The 21,755-nt window shown below is 37.4% G+C and overlaps 1 protein-coding gene and 1 pseudogene across 3 annotated transcripts in view; both read left to right on the forward strand.

Annotated features, from left to right (window-relative positions):
- Positions 1-4,555: 4,555 nt before the first annotated feature.
- Positions 4,556-9,153, forward strand: LOC113673204 (uncharacterized; annotated as a pseudogene).
- A 4,027-nt stretch (positions 9,154-13,180) lies between these two features.
- Positions 13,181-21,755, forward strand: part of LOC149040369 (beta-1,4-N-acetylgalactosaminyltransferase 3-like) — an 8,790-nt gene continuing 215 nt past the window's right edge. Inside the window, exons 1-4 of one of the 3 annotated variants that reach the window (XM_089182359.1) lie at positions 13,186-15,616; positions 16,163-16,682; positions 20,444-20,575; positions 20,893-21,008. In XM_089182359.1, coding sequence (XP_089038485.1) covers positions 14,436-15,616; positions 16,163-16,682; positions 20,444-20,575; positions 20,893-20,898 — 1,839 coding nt within the window. In that variant the 5' untranslated portion in view covers positions 13,186-14,435 and the 3' untranslated portion in view covers positions 20,899-21,008. Of the gene's footprint in view, positions 15,617-16,162; positions 16,683-17,084; positions 18,370-20,443; positions 20,589-20,892 lie in introns of those variants that run through there. The other 2 variants (XM_089182358.1, XM_089182360.1) reach the window with 2 other exon arrangements.

The raw sequence follows: 21,755 nt of genomic DNA on the forward strand, positions 1-21,755 counted from the left end.
CCATCCAAAATGGCGGAGGGAAACCTTAACGAAGAGCGCGAGAAGTTTGTTTTGTTTAAGACAATTTTAAATGCCAGAAGGCAACGCAGGCGAATGCAACAGTCCATATTGAATACTGTTATTGCAAGGAGAGGATTACTTTTGAAAGTTTTTTCATTTATTCTTCTTCTGGTTTCCCTTGACGAGAGCCAGCAAGTTACTGTATTACGATCGTGCCGGCGTTTCCAAACCCTAACCCTAAGCAATTTATTGTCACCGTCGGATTCCTCTTCTCTCAAGCTTTCGGGCAAAACGGGTAGATTTGTCTTTTTTTTATTAGTGCGCATGCGTAATAGTATGCAAATAATGCAAAATCCGTTAAATTAATTTATGAATTGAGTTCGGCGCGACAGTAGCACAACGTTTGAAACCAAGTCGTGCTACTGCCGTGCGGCACGGCAAGGCCTGCCGCGCTAAGTAGTCGTGCCGAACCTAATTCAGCCGTGCCGCGCTTAATGGTTTCAAACGGCGTGCTACTGCCGTGCTTAAATCGAAATTACTGTTTCATTTGAGTTCGGCACGGCAGTAGCACGACGTTTGGAACAAGCCTAAAACTCCATATTTTAGTTATTGACTCTTCCGTTAACCTGACCCAATTGCATTGTGATCAGCTAGTTTTTGTCATCCGATAATACAACTTCAAGGGTAACTTCACTTAATAGGTTGCAGATATTTTTTAGTACGATTCTTAACGATGTAACTGTAATAATGTGAATTAAACACACAAACTACTTTTCCAAAAAATATACTGTATTTGTAGGATGAGGTTAGGGTTGGTTTTCTTTAACAACCAGCACCTTCGTTCTGGCAAAGAACGACACCAAGAAGGAGTAAGAATCCAATCGACATAAAAGCTATGCCAAATGGTAGGGCATGCGGTTTGTTACTGAAATGATATTTTTCGTAAGAAGCAGGATCACTAGGATTAGGTGCAGAGCCACCAGGAGTCAGGAAATACCCTGTGAGGGTTATGCCTCCCAAAAAAATGCAGAGGAGCCCAAAGAGAACACATGGTGTTACACGTTGTTTCTCGGTCTCATTGTCACGGAGCTGCATCTTGACCTCGAAATTAAATCTGTTGAGAAAAAAAGCTCCTTATCAGTCCTGCTATATTATGTCATTGCTATTGAGAAGGGATGTCAAAGAGTTCGTACAGTAACTTTGGATCTTGCTCAATTCTAGCTAAAAGAAAAACATTTGCGAAACCATCGGATTCCGCGCACCGATGGAATCCGAAGGTTTGAGACTCGACTCCACCTGGGGGATCAGAATTTATTCTTCGTCCCACGCTCGTGACAAGACAAAAGATATCACTTTCTCTACATCTTAACCGTTCTCAAAATCTATTGTCTTTCTTATTCTATTTACACATAATTTCTGCCCACTTTCAAACACCACATTCAAGCGCAAAGATTGTTGCATCTGTTGAATGTGTAAGTTTCCTTTCTCGCGTCAATGGTATTTAATTTGTCGATTTACACCTAAACCCCAGCAAGTTTCTGTAACCGTTTTCTGGTACTCATTTAAAATCCTGAGTGAAAAGAGGCGTCAAAAATTGAAAGTAAATCGCCTTTATATTAGCCTACAGTGCATGCGTCTTGTTGGGGCGAGTTAACGTTACAAGCTCGCGATCGTCCATTAGACCGACCATGTTTGATTTAAAATGGGCGGTGAGGTGTCCTATCCGTCCTACGTTTTGACCGTCGTTCACCCCCTAGGACAATTTTAATTGTCTCTCCAGTCTTTCCCTGTACTCGCCCTCACACTCGCTCGCCAAACTTCCGCCATATCAACGAGCCACTTGTTCTGTTGCGTGAAGAAAAAAGCAATCAATCCTTACCTTCGGCTAAACAGAGCGCTGGTATTACAAATCAACAATTAAATCAGGAGCTGTTTAGTTGCAGTTTCTTTCTTTATGTTCAAAGTTACAGGCTGGGAAAAAGAGAATAAATGAATAAATTATTAAATAAATGAACGAAGCCAGGATAAAAGTAAAATAATTCCCTTTCACCGCTCCCCCTGAATTTTGCGAATGCTTGGGTAGAACACAGCTATGAAAATGATAACGGTCGAAGAAGAAGCGTTTTAAAAGCCTCTAAGTTTTACTCAAAAATAAAGATTTGAAGAGACAAACGTGTCATGATTTACAGCGGTTAAATTGGAAGGAATCATTGGTGTTTAAAACTAGGGAGTCATGACTAATTACGAATTAAGAGAAGAAGTTTAAAAAAGTTAATCCTGAAAAAAAGATTGTTAGTGAATCATAAATCGTTTGGCTAATAACGTATCTCGTAGTTCGATAAATGATTCTCTTCCTTACTCTCGGGTTTACTTAAAGATTGCCCGCCATCCGAAAACTGTCACGAGATGGAATTTCAACAAACCAATTATCAAAGTTCAAATGCCCCAAGGCTTACCTTGGAGGGAAGGATGTTGAAGCTTCGAATTGATAGATGCATTAAATCTTATTACTTTCTCATTTCTTCCATCACATTAAATTCTATTTGGTCATCATTATCCTCTAGTACTTTGTACTGTTTGATCGTCAATTTATATATATATATATTAAATAATACTTGAAACCTTATGTTGTCTATTGTTATTGTGCATATGGTTTAATTGGGGTACACCACGAGCCAGTGGAAGGACATGGCATGGCAAAGGAGTTGAGAAAGTTCAGTCAATTAGGATCGAAGCGAAGATATCTTACTTGGTGAAGAAGACACAATATATGTCACACTATTGTTTTAATTGTGTTCTTTTTCCCAGTTATGATGGAATTCTATTGTGACGTACAAATTGTCTTCTACACCAAGTAAGAGCCGAAGATACTTGCTTGAAACAAGACAGTAAAAGATCAAGAATCTTAACCGGGGGAAAGAGGTACGATTTCGCTCATATAATTTCTGTTTGCATGCTTTCGGATTATGTTTGTTATCGCAGTTATCGTGCGTGATTTAATTCAATTCTAAAAGAGTACTTCCGTGTACGCTTGTACATGTCGGCTGATTGCACCGCAATAGCACATGTTACAAATAGTTTTTCTAATCGTTCGTAATATTAGTCTTTGTCGTAAATTACCTTTCAGTTCTTATGTTTTCAAGTACCTCATTCAAGAATAACCCCAATAATAAAGATTTTGATTTAATACAAAAGATGAGTGCTCGAAATCAGTAGGTCTCCACCTCCGAACAAGATATGTTTGTTGAAGAATCCAAACCCGCCACAAGCATCATTATTGTTATCAAATTGCTTGTTGTTCTTGCCATAATTGTGATACAATGTGTTCCCGAAAGCAACCTGTGTGTTTTCTCACGATCAAAATGAACTCATAAGTTTTATCCAGAAGTAATACTGACTCACCAAAAAAGAAATGTAATGTAATCCCAAACCACAGCTCAAGAAGAAACTTACTAAGAGACAAATAGGCATAATTTCAACTCTTGATAAACCAATAAATTCATAAATGCATATTCAACATTAAAATTCGTGGTTGAAGTACTTATGGTTCTATTTCAGCAAAAATTGAATTAAAGGTTTCAATAAAATACGAAAAGAGAACAATTTACGAAAAAAGGGCAAACCATCCTCCATATTCTATTAAGTAAATCTGGAGGAAACGGCTACAAAGATTGAAAATAATGATATCATTGTACAATTTTAACCAGGTATTTGGTTATAGCTAAACAGAATTGGTGCTTGAAAAATCAAGGCTCCTTGGGGTTACCTCATGATGGTATCTCTAGTTATTCAATTTTTTTTTTGAATGTTGAGTAGTGAGAACTTTCTCAACTCCTTTAATAAGATTTAATGCATCTATCAATTCGAAGCTTCAACATCCTTCCCTCCCAGGTAAGCCTTGGGGCATGTGAACTTTGATAATTAGTTTGTTGAAATTTCATCTCGTGACAGTTTTCGGATGGCGGGCAATCTTTAAGTAAACCCGAGAGTAGGGAAGAGAATCATTTATCGACCTCCGAGATTCGTTATTAGCCAAACGATTTATGATTCATTAACAATTTTTTTTTTCAAAATTCAGGATTAACTTTTTTAAACTTCTTCTCTTAATTCGTTATCAGTCATGACTCCCAAGTTTTAGACACCAATGATTCCTTCCAATTTATCAGCTGCAAATCATGACGCATGATTCTGCGTTCAGCCCCAACCGAGAAACTTAAAATATGATCTGCAAGTTTTTATTGCGAAGGAAGTCAGCAATTTTTGTCTCTTCAAATCTTTATTTCTGTGTATAACTTAAAAGCTTTTAAAACGCTTCTTCTTCGACCGTTATCATTTTCATAGCTGTGTTTACCCAAGTATTCGCAAAATTCAGGAGGAGCGGTGAAAGGGAATTATTTTACTTTTATCCTGGTTTCGTTCGTTCATTTAATAATTTATTCATTTATTCTCTTTTTCCCCGCCTGTAACTTTGAACAGAGAGAAAGAAACTGCAACTAAACAGCTCCTGATCTAATTGTTGGGGAGAATTCAAATTCAACAGAATTTCAAGGTCAAGATGCAGCCCCACGACGTTGACAAACAACGTGTAACACCATGTATTCTCTTTGGGCTCCTTTGTATATTTTTGGGAGGCATTTGCCTCACAGGGTATTTCCTTACTCCTGATGACTCTGCACCTAATCCTAATGATCCTGTTTCTAATGAAAAATATCAGTTTAGTGACAAACCGCATGCCCTACCATTTGGCATAGCCTTTATGACGGTTGGATTTTTACTCCTTCTTGGTATCGTTCTTTGTCAGAACGAAGGTGCTGATTGTTAAATAAAACTGACCTTAACCTCATCCTACAAATACAGTATATGTATTGCAAAAGTAGCTTGTGTGTTTATTTCACATTATTGCGATTACATCGTTAAGAATCGTACTAAAAAATATCTGCAACCTATCAAGTGAAGTTACCCTTGTAGTTGTATTATCGGATGACAAAAACTAGCTGATCACAATGCAATTGAGTCAGGTTAACGGAAGAGTCAATAACTGAAATATGGAGTTTTTAGCAGGACTTTGTTTTGGTAGCGATAACTTCAGTTCTGTGTTGGTAGCCCTCAAATGGTCCAAATAAGACATAAACATTCCAAGTATCTCTTCGGAGAATCTGAAATAAGGTTAAAGATATTACAGAGCAAACAGTTTCAAATCAACCATCTGGAGAGACATGAAAACCGCATTGCTGACTCGCAGCGACACCATCGGTGCTGCCCCTAGATGCGGTTCAAAGGAGAAAAGGGCCTCCTACCGATGTTTTGTTTTTTTACTCTGGAGAGTCCCCCGGCAAGCCTCGATTTCGTATAATAGACCCAGTTTCCTTGGCTCCCGCACGGCACGCCGTCAAGCATATTGAACGTGTGCTTTCATAACGGCTGACGGAACGGTAGTTAGTAATATTCTACGTTGGAGTCACTTGCACGGCGTGTGTTAATTCCAAGATTTATGTTCTGTTGATAATGATAGACCTAGGTGCTTTATTCGAACAACTTTTAACTCAGCATTGATAACACGAGTAAGTCCCAGTCCTCTCCGCCCCATTTGTATTTGTAGTCCTCAGTGTTCATTCCCATGGAGAGTGTAAATGACTACGTAAGATTTACGAGGTTTCCGTTTACCATTAAGAAAAAATTTTCCATCAACAACAAGTATTCACAATTTAAAATGTAACTTTTCTGAGATTACTGACTTTCAATTTTTTTTACAGCTAAGTTCAAGGTAGTTGCTTTAAATTTTCGTATAATTTCTCTAGCCTAAAATTGCAACTGCCTTAATAAAATATCTTGCTATACAACTGAATTAAAATCGAGGAGTGAATTATGCATATTGCATGTCAGTTCTAGGAACTGATGAAATTATAATCAATATTTTTTTAAAAGGAGCGTCAACTGAAAGTTGATGTCTTTTTTTTTACCTCTGAACCTCATCCAGTCTGATTTATAAATGCTCATTAAGCCAAATCCTTCCATTTCCCAATAACCTTTATGATCTACACACGTACTGCCACAATGTAACCGGCCTACAATGGGAGCGTAAACAAGACGTCCTTCTACAGTGTTCTGTAAAACAAAGAATAGTTTTTAAAACTAGAAATGAGGACAGTAGAAAAAATTATGATTAGATCAATATAAATAAAAAAAGATTAGTGAGGTGAGCTTACATCAGATAGACTACGAGCAGTCCTTCCCTTTCGGCGACGTCCGCCGCTTGAGTTAAAAAAATCAGCGCACGATACGATAGCGCGTCACGCGGAACCTTGGAGTGAGATCCAAGAACTCCTAGGCTTCTCTCGGGCGCTCTAGCTAATTTTTTTTACTAATTTTTTACTCGCGCAACGGACTTCGCTGAAAAGCAGGGACTGCTTGTAGTCAAGCATCAAATGGCATACCAATCTAAAGGCAAGCACCCGTATAAAGGTTTACTAGTGTTAGTTCATAGCACTACAATGGATATCCGCACAACACAATAGAGCTCGCGAGATTGATCTATAACATAAATAATAAATAAATATATAGATTAACGAGTAAATAATCATTACTCAAATCAAAGATAGAAACTCCCCTTACGAACGCTGTCCAATATATCCAAGGGAACGTCGGTATGGAGATCAAACAAAAACAAAATGTCATGTATACTTGGAATATGCTCAACAACTTTGTTCAAAGCAAGCGTCTTCATTGGATGTAATGTGTATCTCTAAAAAAAACCCTTGGTTTCCAGGAATTTTTTCCTCTTCCAAGATGAAGGGAACAACTTGGGAAATCGAAAGTAAGCCAGTTAATTAATGACGTACACACAACTCTTTGATTCATGTGATTGGTTCTGGCCTTAAAGCACTAGTTCCAACTCAGCCCGAATAGTAACCTAGCAAAGTATATCATTTTACTGACATTTCAGCATAGCGTACCATAATAATGAAGTAACGGCTCCTATTTATTTAAAACCGTTATAGTGAACATAACCTTTATTTATCATAATTTTTTGTTGCAGATCCTATTTGGAAAAATGTCAAAGCGTAAGCCAGACTTCAACCCAGGTAAGTGTTAAGATTATCAGGGGGGAGGGGGGGCAGTAAAAGCAAGTAGAACAAAGATTATCAAATTTTTAGCCTGCAAACGAACTTTACAATTTTTTTACAAGTAATTTACTTGTCTTCCACGTCACAGAACAGTAGATCACAATGCCAGCAAACTAGCACACAGCTACTAAACACAGACTTTAGAATGATTTTCATTAATCCATGAAACAGTTACTAAGCTACATATAGTAGACAGTGTTAGTTACTGTTAAACACTAATTCTATTGTTCTAATATTTTTGGCTAGTGATATCTAACAGTAAGATTTTGTTTAACGGTCCGATGAAATCACTTTGACAAAACAGATACCCTTCACTTAGTAAGCGTCAAATACAAGCCTAATAGAAATGTCCTTCAAATAAAAGATTCTTAGTGGAACAAAGAAAAATTTATTTCCAATAATAACGGCCAATTGCAGAGGAATAAATATTCATGAACAGATCTGCTTGACAACCATTTCTCTTAAAAAGATAATATTCTTTTGGTTTGGAAAATTTTTAAGTTTCATTTCCGTGCAAAACGAGCAAAAACATTGCAATGAAAAAACAAAAAAGATGTTACATCTCATATTCAAGCAACTCTTCGCAAATCGCAAACAGTTTTTTGCTTCACTTAACTAAAATTGATTGCACTTTGGTGTTCTCCACATAACACTTTAAATGCTATGATAAATTAATCACTGACCATCTGCTAAAAAATATCTGTTGTGACTCATTGCACATTTAACATGCGTTTTTTGATTTTTTCCCTAGGGTCAATCCGTGGCTTTATACATAGTTTACAGGGGCGTCAGTGGTCCAGTGGTTAGTGCGCTGGACTCTGGGTCGAAGGGCCCGGGTTCAAGTCCTACCAGGGGCATGTCGCTGTATCCTTAAGCAAGATGCTTTACCCACTTTGCTTCGTCTCTCGGATAAGACGTAAAGCCGGAGGTCCCGTCTCACAACCCTTCTATGTTACAAATAAATTGTGGGACGTAAAAGAACGCACGCACTGTTCGCAAAGAGTAGGGCACGTAGTGCCCGGTGTTGTGGTCGATCTCGATTTGTGCTGTCGTAGGTCTGGGTGGGTGAGGTATGATCACAATGGACTGAAGCGGCTGCCAGAGGCGCCTTTAATATGCTGACGTCCGATCTCACCTCTCTGGTTCCTCCGCAATTCAGCCCTTGGCTGCAAGTGAGGAAATTGGCACCATTCATCTTCTTCTTCTAGTTTAAGCCCTGTAAAACGCTCAAAGAAAACCGATTAGTTTTAGTTTCATCTGCAAACAAGTCCCTCCAAAGTACAGCGAGTAGTTGGATTTAATGTCCCAAGCTACTCAACCTTTAATGAACATCAACAATCAAAAACCCATGTACCGCTGTCAAATACTAAGACGAACGAATCCAACAAGGACATTAATTATCTTCAACCAACAGTCAATTGTAAGAGTTACACCAGCGTTCGACATTGACTTTGATTATTTTTCAGACGTCGCTTCATCTGAATTATTCTCCTTTTCAGTGCAACCCGCTGTCACGATCACTCTGGGACAGGTACCAACTCCAAAGATAAACCAGAAAGTCATGTGACATGTGACAGCAACCATTTCAGTAGGTAGAGAAGAACCTAAGCCAGCTGAAGTGAAATCCACAGAAAAGATCACGCTCGTCAAAGAGGATTGTGTTTTAGAAGACAACACAGGTAAAGCCGTAATTCACATTTGGGATGAGTCCATCAGTAAGGTAAAAAATGGCACCACATATGAATTCCAAAACCTGAACGTCAAGTACTTCAAAGGAAGCACCCACTTGGCAACAACGCCAACAACTATCTTCAAGGAAGCCAGCAAATAATTGAAGTCTGTACAAGGACCTACACTACTGGAAAACCCAGAAAAAGAAGTTAAAGCCCGGATGCTCAAGTTTCTTAACAACCTAAGCGTATTCACTGCTTGTCAAGCTTGTGAAAGGAAAATGACAGAGATCTCCCATCAGAACTGTGAAGCACGGCAGCGTCAAGGCAAGTACAAGAGATATCCACTTCACATATAATGCGAACAAAAGCAGTATTACCCAGGTGACATCTGCATCAAATGGACTGCCGCCATGACACTATGGAACGATTAATGAGCCATCTTGGCATGAAACTACTTAGTTGAGTTCTAAAAACATGTTAAAACACAAACACGAAACATTTGAAATTAATTTATCTTTCCGTATCAAGAATGTTAAAGTTTCAGCTGTCTCAGGTCTTGCAAGGGACACGGACATTCCACCTGTAGTCTAGCGTTACAAGTTTAGTTCTTAAAGATTAAAAAAAAAGGATAGCCTTTGAGTTTTGCAATGCTTTTTCAAACAATGATTCAGTTTGCTTTGCGGTCTGGTTACTTCCTAATTTTGATTCGGCACGCAACTGTGACAGTTTTTACTCGTCGGCACTCTACCGTGAGGTATTATTAGTTTTAGGGTGTAAAGGATTAACCCCTAAACTCCCATGAGTGACCAAGACAGAATTTCTCCTTACAATATCAATACAATATCAACCAGATAAGTGAGAAGAATAAAGAAAATATCAATTTGGGGATAATTAGTTTATCCAATACCAAATGCTGTTGAAGTCCTAAATGTAATAACTGTCCTAAATGTAATAAAGTCCTAAATGTAATAACATTTGGTCCTAAATGTAATAAAGTCCTAAATGTAATAACATGTAGTCCTAAATGTAATAAGCCTCTTATGCAATCGTTTAACTCCTGCAGTGCATTGTTGTTATGGCGGACATCCACATTGATATGTTAGTGACAGCTGTTGTTAAAAAAAAAACCGCTGACCAGTATACATGTCACATTATGGGCCCGCTGATGTCAATCAGCGTCTTTTTACTTGCTAGACATAAGAAATATCAGCAGTCGAAGTATGGTCCTTATAGAGGTTTATTGATCGAGTTGAAGAAAATCATTTCCAGCCCAAAGTGGGCTAGTGCTTGGCTGGAAGCTCAATAGGATGGAATCGATTGGTACGTAACCATTAAGACTTTTTGGAAAAGAAATTTACTACAATTGATGATGAGCCAGCATGCTATTGTTGATGTTATCGTTCGTGTTAAAGTCTTTAGAAGTGATGTACCATTTTAGAGCAGTTTGAATGATTTCGCTGTGTCACATGTTAATCCAAAAGAAAATTATTATTATCAGTAGCGTTATCGAAATTTTGCACATCAATGTTATTCGGTGTCAATTGATTCTAATGAAGCATTTGAGTTCATTTTTAAGAATGACTGTCCAGATTTATTCAATTTTGAACCTGGGGTGTTGCATTTCCAGCCCTCTATGGCTTTACTCCACCTCAGTAATCAGTTCATGTACCATATGACTATAAGTGGAAACTGTTGAGCTTTCTTTTTTCATTCATCTATTTATCTATTCATTTTCTCCCCTCACGGCGGGGAGAAGAGGTAAAGACAAAAAATGAAATATAAACTTGAGATCAACTTAAAAATGTATGTTTTCCTAATATTTCGGTTCGGGAACTGATGAACCCGTCATAAGGGGCTAAAGGTTCAATTTGACTCTTGCGTGGAAAAAAGGCAACATGTCGAGACCTGTGATCGTGAAATGGGATAACATATCATTGGTCAGTCGATATCTTGCTCTGCAAGTCACATTATCATATAGCTAGCAGCGCACGCGGGCAAGATGAAGTGAATCCTGTGTTCTGATTGGCTACCTGAGCGGGCATGTTGGGCCCACCTTCGCCCGTTCGGGATCCCCCGTATTGATCCCACGCAAGAAAACTTACAAAGTTCGTAACTTTTGGACAATGTTTTCATATATACATAGAAAAAATAAACGACCCTCTCGGGTTTATTGTGCTGCAAACACAGTTGGCTTTCACTATCGGCTCTCGAAATAAACAGGCCATTCTTGATTCTTATCAAAGCGAAATCTTTTGCTATACAATGAATCCTTTAATGATTAAGCCAAGAGAATATAAACTCTCTTGTATGGTCAAGATTACTGGATATTAGCCTCGTTCTTTTTCTACTTTTTTATGGACCGTGACTTCGTCTCAGTCCATAAAAACGCAAAAAAAAAAAGAACTCGGCCAATATATAGCCATTTTGACCTCACGTTCGGTCAATAACGCATATGAATATATTTTATGCAAACCCGTACAAATCTGGCAAGGGAAGACAGTACAAAAAATGCCCTTCTGAGCCCAAAATTTGTCTAACGTATAAGTCGGTGGACTTCTTTTTCCTTGTAATTTGGTTCATCAAGTGTTAACTTCAGCACTGAGGACAGAAGTATTTCGTCAAAATCTGTTACACTTAAGAGTCTGAGCCAATGATATAGAGAGAGCTATTAGTCAACGTTCTCGTTGCTTCTGCGTCCATCAATTTGATGCCAAAAGCACATCAGTATTAGAATAAGGTTTTGTAGCCAATGCTTCTCAACCTACGTCTTTAACAAATAAAAAGCCGCTGATTAATATCAGTGAGCCCGCAATATCCCATAAATATTGGTCAGAGGATTCTTTGGTGCAACAGCCGTCACTTTAACATCTCAATGTTAGCGCAGTTAAACGATTGCATAGGAGGCTTATTACATTTAGGACCGAACGTTATTACATTTAGGGCTTTATTACATTTAGGACCAAATGTTATTACATTTAGGACTTTATTACATTTAGGACCAAATGTTATTACATTTAGGACTTTATTACATTTAGGACAGTTATTACATTTAGGACTTCAACAAATGCTCCGAACTAGCATCACAAGATTTATATGGCAGACAGTAAGGAGAATTACTAATGAGATCTTGGGAGTTAAAGGGTTAAAAACTTGACTCAAAACGGAAATTACGTAATGAACGATTGTAGAATCTTAGCTAATCATTACAATGCTGATAACATTTTTGGAATTTCGAGATTTAAATTTAATAGTAATTCTTACTGTCTTTTATATCAAATGTAATTTTCCTAGAAAATGTCCATAGCCTCCTAAACAGGATCATTACAAATCTAGACGGGTAGCAAAGTCTTCCGTGGAAATGCCATTATATAATGTAGTCATCTTCTGATATACCTCGATCCATCAAGCTCGCAGAGATGGGGGAGAGCAAAGGAATATTTCAGATGTCGGATTTCGCTTCATTTTAGTTTATGATTGAGTTCAAATCTAACAGAGTTTTTTTTTTACTAATAGAAATGACCTGAAAGAAGCCTTGTCTGCATGAGCAGACGTTTTTATTTCATAATTTTTATGCGGTAAATTAATTTGGTCGCGTAATGTTAGCAAGCATTTGTAAAGAATTTGGTAACAGTTCAATCTCTGTGTGCTGGTTATGAATTTGGATAGCTAGAATAGTTGGCAGAAATGCATGCACAGGCTAAGAGGGGCAACCTTTATTTGTCAAATCGAAACAAACACACAACTTAAACAGTGAACACATTTGCCACATAATCCTTTTTCTCAATTTAATTTTTCTCATCTTCACAAGCAAATCAAAGTTATAACACAAAAATAATTGTTTGTTTTGTTAAAGCTACATAGATGTAGAAAAACTGATAATGCAGATAAGGATTTTTTTAAGATATTTTTTTCATTGTCACAAGTTGGCAACATCTTACTGTGGGGTTGTCACTCTATTGAATTCCCAAAACAGGTTCTGATTGTAATCACTAGTCCTACAACGTGATCACTTTAGACATGGATTGTAATGTTTCGACAGCATATTGCTAGTCTTCTTCAGGCGATGAGGTGGACTGAGAAAGTTTATACAGGCCTGGTATATGAGAAGTGAAGGAGTTTGAATTTATCTTGGTCATAAATTTTTTTTAGTGCTAATGTGTTTTGCACCTTTTCCAAAATTATTTCAATCACGTAACTTGTTGAATTTGTGAAAAGACAATGATATATAGTTACATATTTTATTTTCATAATCAATCGTAAAGGTTTCCTCTACACTTGTTATTTCCCCAAATTTAGACCAAAGTGTATGAAATATGCAAAGAAAATTACACTTAATGAGACAATTTGTTTGTTTAATAAGTCTGAAAAATACTTCATCCTAATTTAAGTACAACAGCTCCATGACATGATTACAGAAATGAACAATTCTACGTGGAACATGTATTTGAAGGCTATTTGACACACCTTTGACGATATAAATGAATAGAACATTTACACAGAGACAGAAAATTTTTTTACATGATATAAAGATTTTTTTTAATTTATAAAATTGTACTACAAACGATATATTTTCAGCATCTGATTCCTATTTTCGATGTTCAGTTTATTTTCTGTTTTACACTTTCATGTGTTGTTACAATATGTTGGTCAAGTTTTTATTGCATTAAATTGTTTTGGCATTTACTTTTGTATCTATCGTTTTTGCCCATTAAATTTAAGGCAGATACCAATAACTTTGATCAGTCATTAACTTCAATTAAAATTGTTTATCGAAAGCACCTTAAAGCAACCCATCCTAAACGAATCCCCCCTCATATCAACCAAAATGGTCAATCCAGCATCGGTTTTCAGAAAAACTTATTTAAGCCCCCTACACAACACCTTCCACCTGTTACTTTTAACACCCACTAACCATACTGTTAATCATCCCCTCATTTCTTTTCTTCCAATTATGACTATCTCGTAATATTTCATTCTAGCCAGTCTTATTTTTATCATTAATTTTTGTACTGCCTTGTGGTTGACGTAGCTGCCTTGAAGTCTGTCGGTCCCTCAACGCTATAGTGCACAATTGAACAACAATTGATTTTTATTTTGACGCTACCTTCTGGTTGACGTAGCTGCCTTGCAGTTTGTTGGTCCCTAAACATTAGCGTTTTTCATCAACTAATCATCTCATTTTTGCACTGCCTAATGGTACGTGCTCTACTAAACAACTAACATTTTTATTTATCATCATTTTACACTTACTACACTTCCCACACACACACACACACACTTCCTTTCTCCTAACTAACCCACTATTTTTATGGAGATTTGGGAACCCCTCCTTAGGGATTCTATACTTTACACCTGCAATGCCCCAAAGGTTGCTCGATAATTCCATTGCTTTGTAGAAAAATTTTTTTCTACAAAATTTTCTTTGGTTGAAATTACATTGGGCAAACAATTATTACACCTGACACCGGGCAATAAGTTCATCTCATTTCATCTTATTTAAATACTCGAGTAGAACTGACAATACTGGTAAAATTTCCGTACAGCCCCATCCTACATTATGCATTCAGTTCTTGAACAGAGAAAACAATGACAAAAACAATACATTTCCATTGGGAAAACAGATTTGTTTTACAATGGTATGGGGCTGTGCGGAAACTTTACCTTGCGATCGATTGCTGGTTTATATTTGCTTCCCGGTCAGCATAAAACTGAGCGAGAAAGCATGACACGTCGATTCTTCCGCTTCATTGCCTTCGTAAAAGTTAATTTCTGCTTTCGACTTCGAAAACGATTGAAGGTTATGCTCTCCGCTTTAATGCTCTGTTCAATCTGCTTTTATATCTTCAGTACGTTGCACCATTCACAAACGTATGACGCTGTTCATGTTGCGGTAAAAAATGATGCAATGACCACTACAAACGGCACACCAAGTGTCATCGCTGCTGTGGGTGCTCTGAATATTCACGTATGGCGAGAGGTTTGTGGCTCAAGCATCCAAAATCTGCGTCGATATTTCCTTTTTCCGCATTATCCTGACGAAATGTTCATGAAGCTCAATATGCTTAAGTTTCAAATTATCGACAGTACCATCGATTATGGCCAACGGATTTTTGGCTTCCTCCATCCTCCTCACAGCGACGAATACAACTTCGCCATAGCCTCTGATGACGAGTCAGAGTTATGGCTCAGTCCTAGCGATGATCCGAAGGAGAAACAGTTAATTGCGCGTGTTTTTAAAGAAGGAGTAAGTGCGTGGACGGAAAAGGATGAACTTCGTAAATATCCCGGACAAATCTCAGAACATCTAATGCTCTCTGGAGACAGAAAATACTACATAGAAGTTGTGCATAAGCAAGGAGCGGCTCTTGGCTTTGTACAAGTTTATTGGAAGCGTCGCAATGATACCGATTTCTACCTTATCAGTTCAGAGTACTTATCGTCCCATGCAAACGATGTTATGATCACCAAAGCAAAAGATGTTTTGCATAGTTTGCTTTCGGAGAGCTATCGTCAAGATCTTGAGCTGAAATCTGAATCAACAGATCAAAAACGCTTACAATTTCCATCACTTCCGTTGCTCCCAAAAGATAGTTATCTTCCCTTGTGTGATTTCCAGTCCGGCTCTTTGTCAAACGGAGGAAAAGTGTATCGTTATCAAGGCCGCAAAGTGGTGCAGTTATCCAGCGTCTACCCTACTGATGATAGCAGTGCACTGACTGATAAAAATTTGCGGAACTGGCCTAACAAAATTGCTGACAGGGAAACAATTCATGCAGTCACGGATGAGATAATTACGTCGCTAAACCACAAAACCTCAAAGTAAGTTGATCTAAAAATTAAACTATCAACAAAATGGCAAATGCCAAAACATTCGTGAACTAATGCGGATGCGCTACGTAACGATTAAAGTCTATTAGGAAGAAAAACGGTGTAAAAATGGGCCACGATTCGCACGGATTGCAAATGACAAACAGCCCTCACAAAGACCCACAAACCGTGACTAGCGTCTTTCAAAACTCATGCTTAGTGGAATGCAATTATCGTCATTCTTCTGCTGTTAATCATGTTTGTAGACCATTATTATGATACGCTATGCTGAAATGTCAGCAAAGTAATATATTTTGCTGGGTAACCATTCGGGCTGAGTTTGGAACTAATGCTTCAAGGCCAGAGCCAATCACATGTATCAAAGAGGTGTGTGTATGTCATTAATTAACTGGCTTAATTTCGATTTCCCAAGTTACTCCCTCCATCTTGGGAGAGGAAAAAAATTCTTGGAAACCAAGGTTGTTTTAGAGATACACATTACATCCAATGACGTCCATTACACTATCAAACTGATATCATTCTTTGATCTACTTCCAGGAAATATTTTCTGAAGAGAATTCACAAGGTTTTAAACATCTCAGATCCAGTTCATGGCGATCTTTATTCTGTAGATCTTGAACTCGGTTTACAAGACGTCAATCAATCATTTCGTTTATCAGAGCATGTGTTTGGTAAGGATGCCAACCACAGCTTGTGTTTTCCTCGAGGTATTAGCTGGAACAATAAAGCTAAGGTGTACTTTATTCTCCCTGTCAAGGAACAAGGAAGATGGGTGTATCATTTTATTAACGAAATCACAATAGCCAGCTCTTTAACGGGCGATACGAACTTTCATGTCATTGTTGTTGACTTTGAAAGCGAGGATATTGACATGACAAAGGCATTTAACACCACTCTTCTTCAAAACAGACACACGATTATTCCATTAAAAGGGAAATTTTACAAGACGCTGGCTTTGAACAAGGCTGTTGAGCATATTCCAAGTACACATGACATTTTGTTTCTGTTTGATCTCCATATCGACGTTCCGCAGGACATATTGGACAGCGTTCGTAAGGTGAGTTTCTATCTTTGATTTGAGTAATGATTATTTACTCGTTAATCTATATATTTATTTAGTATTTATGTTATAGATCAATCTCGCGAGCTTTATTGTGTCGTGCGGATATCCATTGGTGTGCTATGAACTAACACTAGTTATAGTTCTCACTAGAGCTGCCCCCGCCCTACAGTACCATTTTCTTTTGTTTTTTTTTTTTTGAGTTGGGCTTGCTGTTTACAGTTGTGTAATTTTTCTGTTATGCTGTTACGGAATTGCGGCTCAGTACTTTGGTTTTAGTAATTTTGGATCTCAAAATACTACAAGTGTACAAGATGTAGTTTTGGGAAGTGCTTGGTGTTTTTTTTTTTTTTTTGCTGTGTGGCTTAACTTAGAATTTGTTTGTTCTTCACGATCAAGAAGAAGCAGAATGTAGGGACTTGGGTGAGTTTTAACATTGGAATGTTATAGGTGGCATTGGAGAACAATTTATAGACAGCATTGAAGAACAATTTATTATTATATAGTTATTAGACACAAAATTATACCTTAAGAGGACAATTTTAAATATAATTTGTTTGAAAGGCATAGAAAAATTGGTTTGTTGAATAGAACGTTCTATTATTATAAACTGTAAAAACGATAAGTGGATGAATTGTAACTGGAACCAACAATATATTTTTATAATAATTGATCTTTTTTGATTGATTAGAGCTTTTTGTCAATATAACTATTGTGATGTGGTATCAAAATGGAAATAGAACTACATGTATGTACAATATATTTGGCTTATAAAAAGTGGAAAAAAGAGAAAAGCATGAAATTTGAACAAAACTATATATACAATATATTTTTCAAAATCTATTTTAAGTGACGATTGTGTTTTTAACTCTGATATTAAGTAAAGTTGTATGAATAAAATTTCAAACTGGAACAACATTGATATAAAAAATAATTAAAAATAAAGTATTTTTGTTTGAACTTTTGGAGTTATCCTTAAATGTCAAGATGGTACAGTGTCCAAATACGATGGTCACCAACATGAAACAATGTTTGGTTTTATTACTCATTTTTTGATTTTTCTTGCGTTGGTGGCTACAGTTGGTGATTTACTATCTCGCTGATAAATTTACCGTTTTTTGACAATGTGAAGTCAACATTTTCCAGCAACAGAAGTTTTTCTTTTAGTTCATCTATGTTGTTTCAGTATTGGAAAATGTCCTCGTTTAGGTAGACGCTGAGTGTGGCATGGTTTGCCACAACGTTGAATTGCTTCTCTTCCTTTTCCAGTTGAAAGCTCATGCTCATGTCAACGTAACAGTTTTTAACGAGCATTGCTCTGTTGCAGGCTGTGCAACGAACCATAACTTTAGATTCTGTGTTTCCTGTGATTTTGCTCTTACATCCTTTGGTGTTGCACATTGCATTAGTGTCAATGATGACATTTTGTATTTCTGAGCAGCAGATTTGAGGCTTGATAGTAGTTGCATCTGTATTTACATTGGTAATATTTTTCTTCTTGGCTGGCTTTATGAGGGTTTCTGTAGTGGTACTGATTTTCAACCCATAGTAGTACTTTACAGTGCAGTTGGAGATCTCAAAGAAATCCCCTTCCTTGATCAGAGAAATGTGGTCTGACCAAATCGAAATATCTATAGTTCCTGTTGAGTCTACTAATTTACCATCTTTAGAGTTTTGTGGTGTTGAAGCTTCACTGTCCCATCGAATTAAGCCTGAGACTGTGACTATATCCCCTTACCTCTTAGTTTTTAAAACATCTGCTACAGATGTAATGGGTGGTGTTGCTGGTGGCACATATTTAAATGGAATGGCCATCGCGGAGACATCCTTAACAATGCTGTTCTGGTGCATAAACACCATGCCACTCTGAACAACCCTAAGGTTGGTTATGGTGATGGGCTGTTGTGCTTTTTGTTTGTCTTTGAAAAGCTGGCTTTTCGCGGTGTCATCCATCGAACTTATCATTATTCTTATCATCTGCGTTTGGTCTACTGCCGTCTGCAGAATGATGTAGAAGTAATATGTAAATCCTTGCTGGCCTTTTCGATTTCGGTCTACTCTTTGTACATATCCAGTAAAGCCTGAAAAAAAAAATGTTTATTTTATATTAAACCTTCATGCATATTTTCACACAAACGTATGATATCCATAAGTTCCGGAGAGAATTCAATAAAGACAAATTTTGCCTGTGAACTATAGGTTAAAACTGAGTCATCTGTAGGGGTTTCACAATTGGGACAATTCAACTTTCTTGGTTCAGTTTGAATAGCAGAGATAAAATGTGGCCAAGAATTGCGATCCAATTGACATTTTTGTAATGCAGATCTCGTCACATAGTTAACCAAAATAGAGCTTTTGAGAGCTACATTGTCATGGCAGGTCTTACAAAATGACTCAAAGATTCTCTGAAATGAAAATATATTCATTTCCTCTGAAGAAAGATCACCAAAGGTTCATTCCTTGAAAATCTGACTGAAGAATGCATTAGAATCCCTTGCCAAAAACGAGGGGCAATGTTGCTGTAAATGTACCCAAATTGGTTTCCTTATTTCTCTCAACGTTCTATCATTTCCTTGTGACTCAATGTATCTTTTACATGTGTTGAAAAGGAGTTCTGGGAATTCATTTCCCACAGTCAGTGTAGACGAATAGGGTAAAAATAGATGGGATGAGACTTCTAAAAAAGTGTCCACTGCACAGGAGTACATATTAGGGACACTTAGAATAGAATTCATAAAATGTCCCCTCTTTGAGATTAATGGGTTTATTTCACAATCACCTAACTGAACTTCCTCTGTCATGTTGTTACTATTCATTAACTACTGTATGCCATAGGATCTGCTTCTATGTTAAACATGCTCATGCTTTCTTAAATTACAAAGAACCATCCTTTAGCAAAGTTTCTTTTCAGGGTAGCTAAACTACAAAATTCTTTAACACCTGCACAAAGATCATCAATGTGGGTCCAGTTCCCTTGAGTAAGAACTGCGCTGGTAAAATGTCCATTATAACACACCATCCCCTTTAACTTATATTCACTCGAGCCTACATGCATATTTTCACACAAATTTATCAAATCCATAAATTCTGGAGAGAATTCAATAGAATTCGCGAGTCCTTCGCGCCCAATAACAGACTTGCCTCTGACAAATCCAGAAATTGCCGAGTCTTTCGGCGGAGGACCCTCCGCCGCCTTCGATCGAGACTTCGCACAACTGTTTCTCTTTTGACGGATTTTGATCACCTTTTAAACTCAAAACTACCTTTAATTGTTAGAAAGATGCTATACACACTTACCGTTGGACTTGGAAACGCTTCTCGACGCTTTTCAGGGACGCTTAACTCGAAATCTCGACAAGGACAAAGCTCGTGTCAAAGACGCCGATCCAAAAAGTCCTCGCGCGCGTCTTTTTGTTGGCCGCCCATGACCATTTGCGGGAAAAACGTTGATACCTTGCGGCCGTGCAAGCGATCAAATCGAGATTTTTTTTGGTTATGATCAACCGAAAATACCCTCATTCTCTCTTCTCCAGTCTTCCTCTATATAACGCGGGGGCAACTAGTAAACCTTTATACGGGATACTTGCCTTTAGATTGGTGTGCCATTTGATGCTTGATTACAAGCAGTCCCTGCTTTTCAGCGAAGTCCGTCGTGCGAGTAAAAAAAATTAGTAAAAAAAATTAGTTAGCTTGATTTAATCATAGTATTTCTCTACGGTCCTCATTTATAGCTTTCATAATAATTCTTTGTTTTGCAGAACACCGTCGAAGGACATCTTGTTTACGCTCCCATTGTAGGCCGGTTATATTGTGGCAGTACGTATGTAGATCATAAAGGTTATTGGGAAATGGAAGGATTTGGCTTAATGAGCATTTATAAATCAGACTGGGTGAGGTTCGGAGGTAAAAAAAAACATCAGTTTTCAGTTGACGCTTCTTTAAAAAATACTGATTATAATTTCATCAGTTCCTAAAACTGACATGCAATATGCACAATTTAACTACTCGATTTTCATTCAGTTGCATAGCAAAAAATACAACTACCTTAGTTTTCAGTTGACGCTTCTTTAAAAAATAATCAGAAATAGTCAGTAATCTCTAAAAGGTTACATTTAAAATTGTGAATATCTGTAGTTAACGGAAATTTTTTTTCTAATGGTAAACGGAAACCTCCTAAATCTTATGTAGGCATATGTACTCTCTATAGGAATGAACACCGAGGACTACAAATACAAATGGGGCGGAGAGGACTGGGACTTACTCGACCGTGTTATCAATGCTGAGTTAAAAGTTGTTCGAATAAAGCACCCGGGTCTATACCATCATTATCATACAAAACACAAATCTTGGAATTAACATACGCCGTGCAAGTTACTCCAATTACTAACTCCCGTTCTGTCAACCCTTATGAAAGCACATGTTCAATATGCTTGAAAGTGTGCCGTGCGGGAGCCAAGGAAACTGGGTCTACTACACGAGATCGAGGCTTGCCAGGGGACTCCCCAGAGTAAGAAAGAAAACAATGGTAGGAGGTCCTTTTTTCCTTTGAACCGCATCTAGGAGGAGCACCAATGGTGTCGCTGTGAGTCAGCAATGCGGTTTTAATGTCTCTCCAGATGGTTGATTTGTAGCTGTTTGCTCTGTAATTATCTTTACCTTATTTCAGATTCTCCGAAGAGATACTTGGAATGTTTATGTTTTATTTGGACCATTTGGGGTCTAGCAAAAACAGAACTGAAGTTATCTCTACCAAAACAAAGTCCTGCTAAAACTTCGTATTTTAGTTATTAACTTTTGCGTTAACCTGACTCAGTTGTGATCAGCTAGTCTTGGCCACCTGATAGAATGACTTTAGGGGTAACTTCACTTAATAGGTTACAAATATTTTTCGAACGATTTCTTAACGATTGAATTGCAATAATGTCAACGAAATACACAGACTACTTTTGCAATACATATATATGTAGAATGAGGTTAGGGTCGGTTTTGTTTAACAATCAGCACCATTTTTCTGACAACAAGTGACACAAACAAGAAGTAAAAATCCAAACAACATAAAAACTATGCCAA

The sequence above is a fragment of the Pocillopora damicornis genome, chromosome 9, assembly GCF_964200805.1.
Source record: "Pocillopora damicornis chromosome 9, jaPocDami1.2, whole genome shotgun sequence".
Classification (NCBI taxonomy): Eukaryota; Metazoa; Cnidaria; class Anthozoa; order Scleractinia; family Pocilloporidae; genus Pocillopora; species Pocillopora damicornis.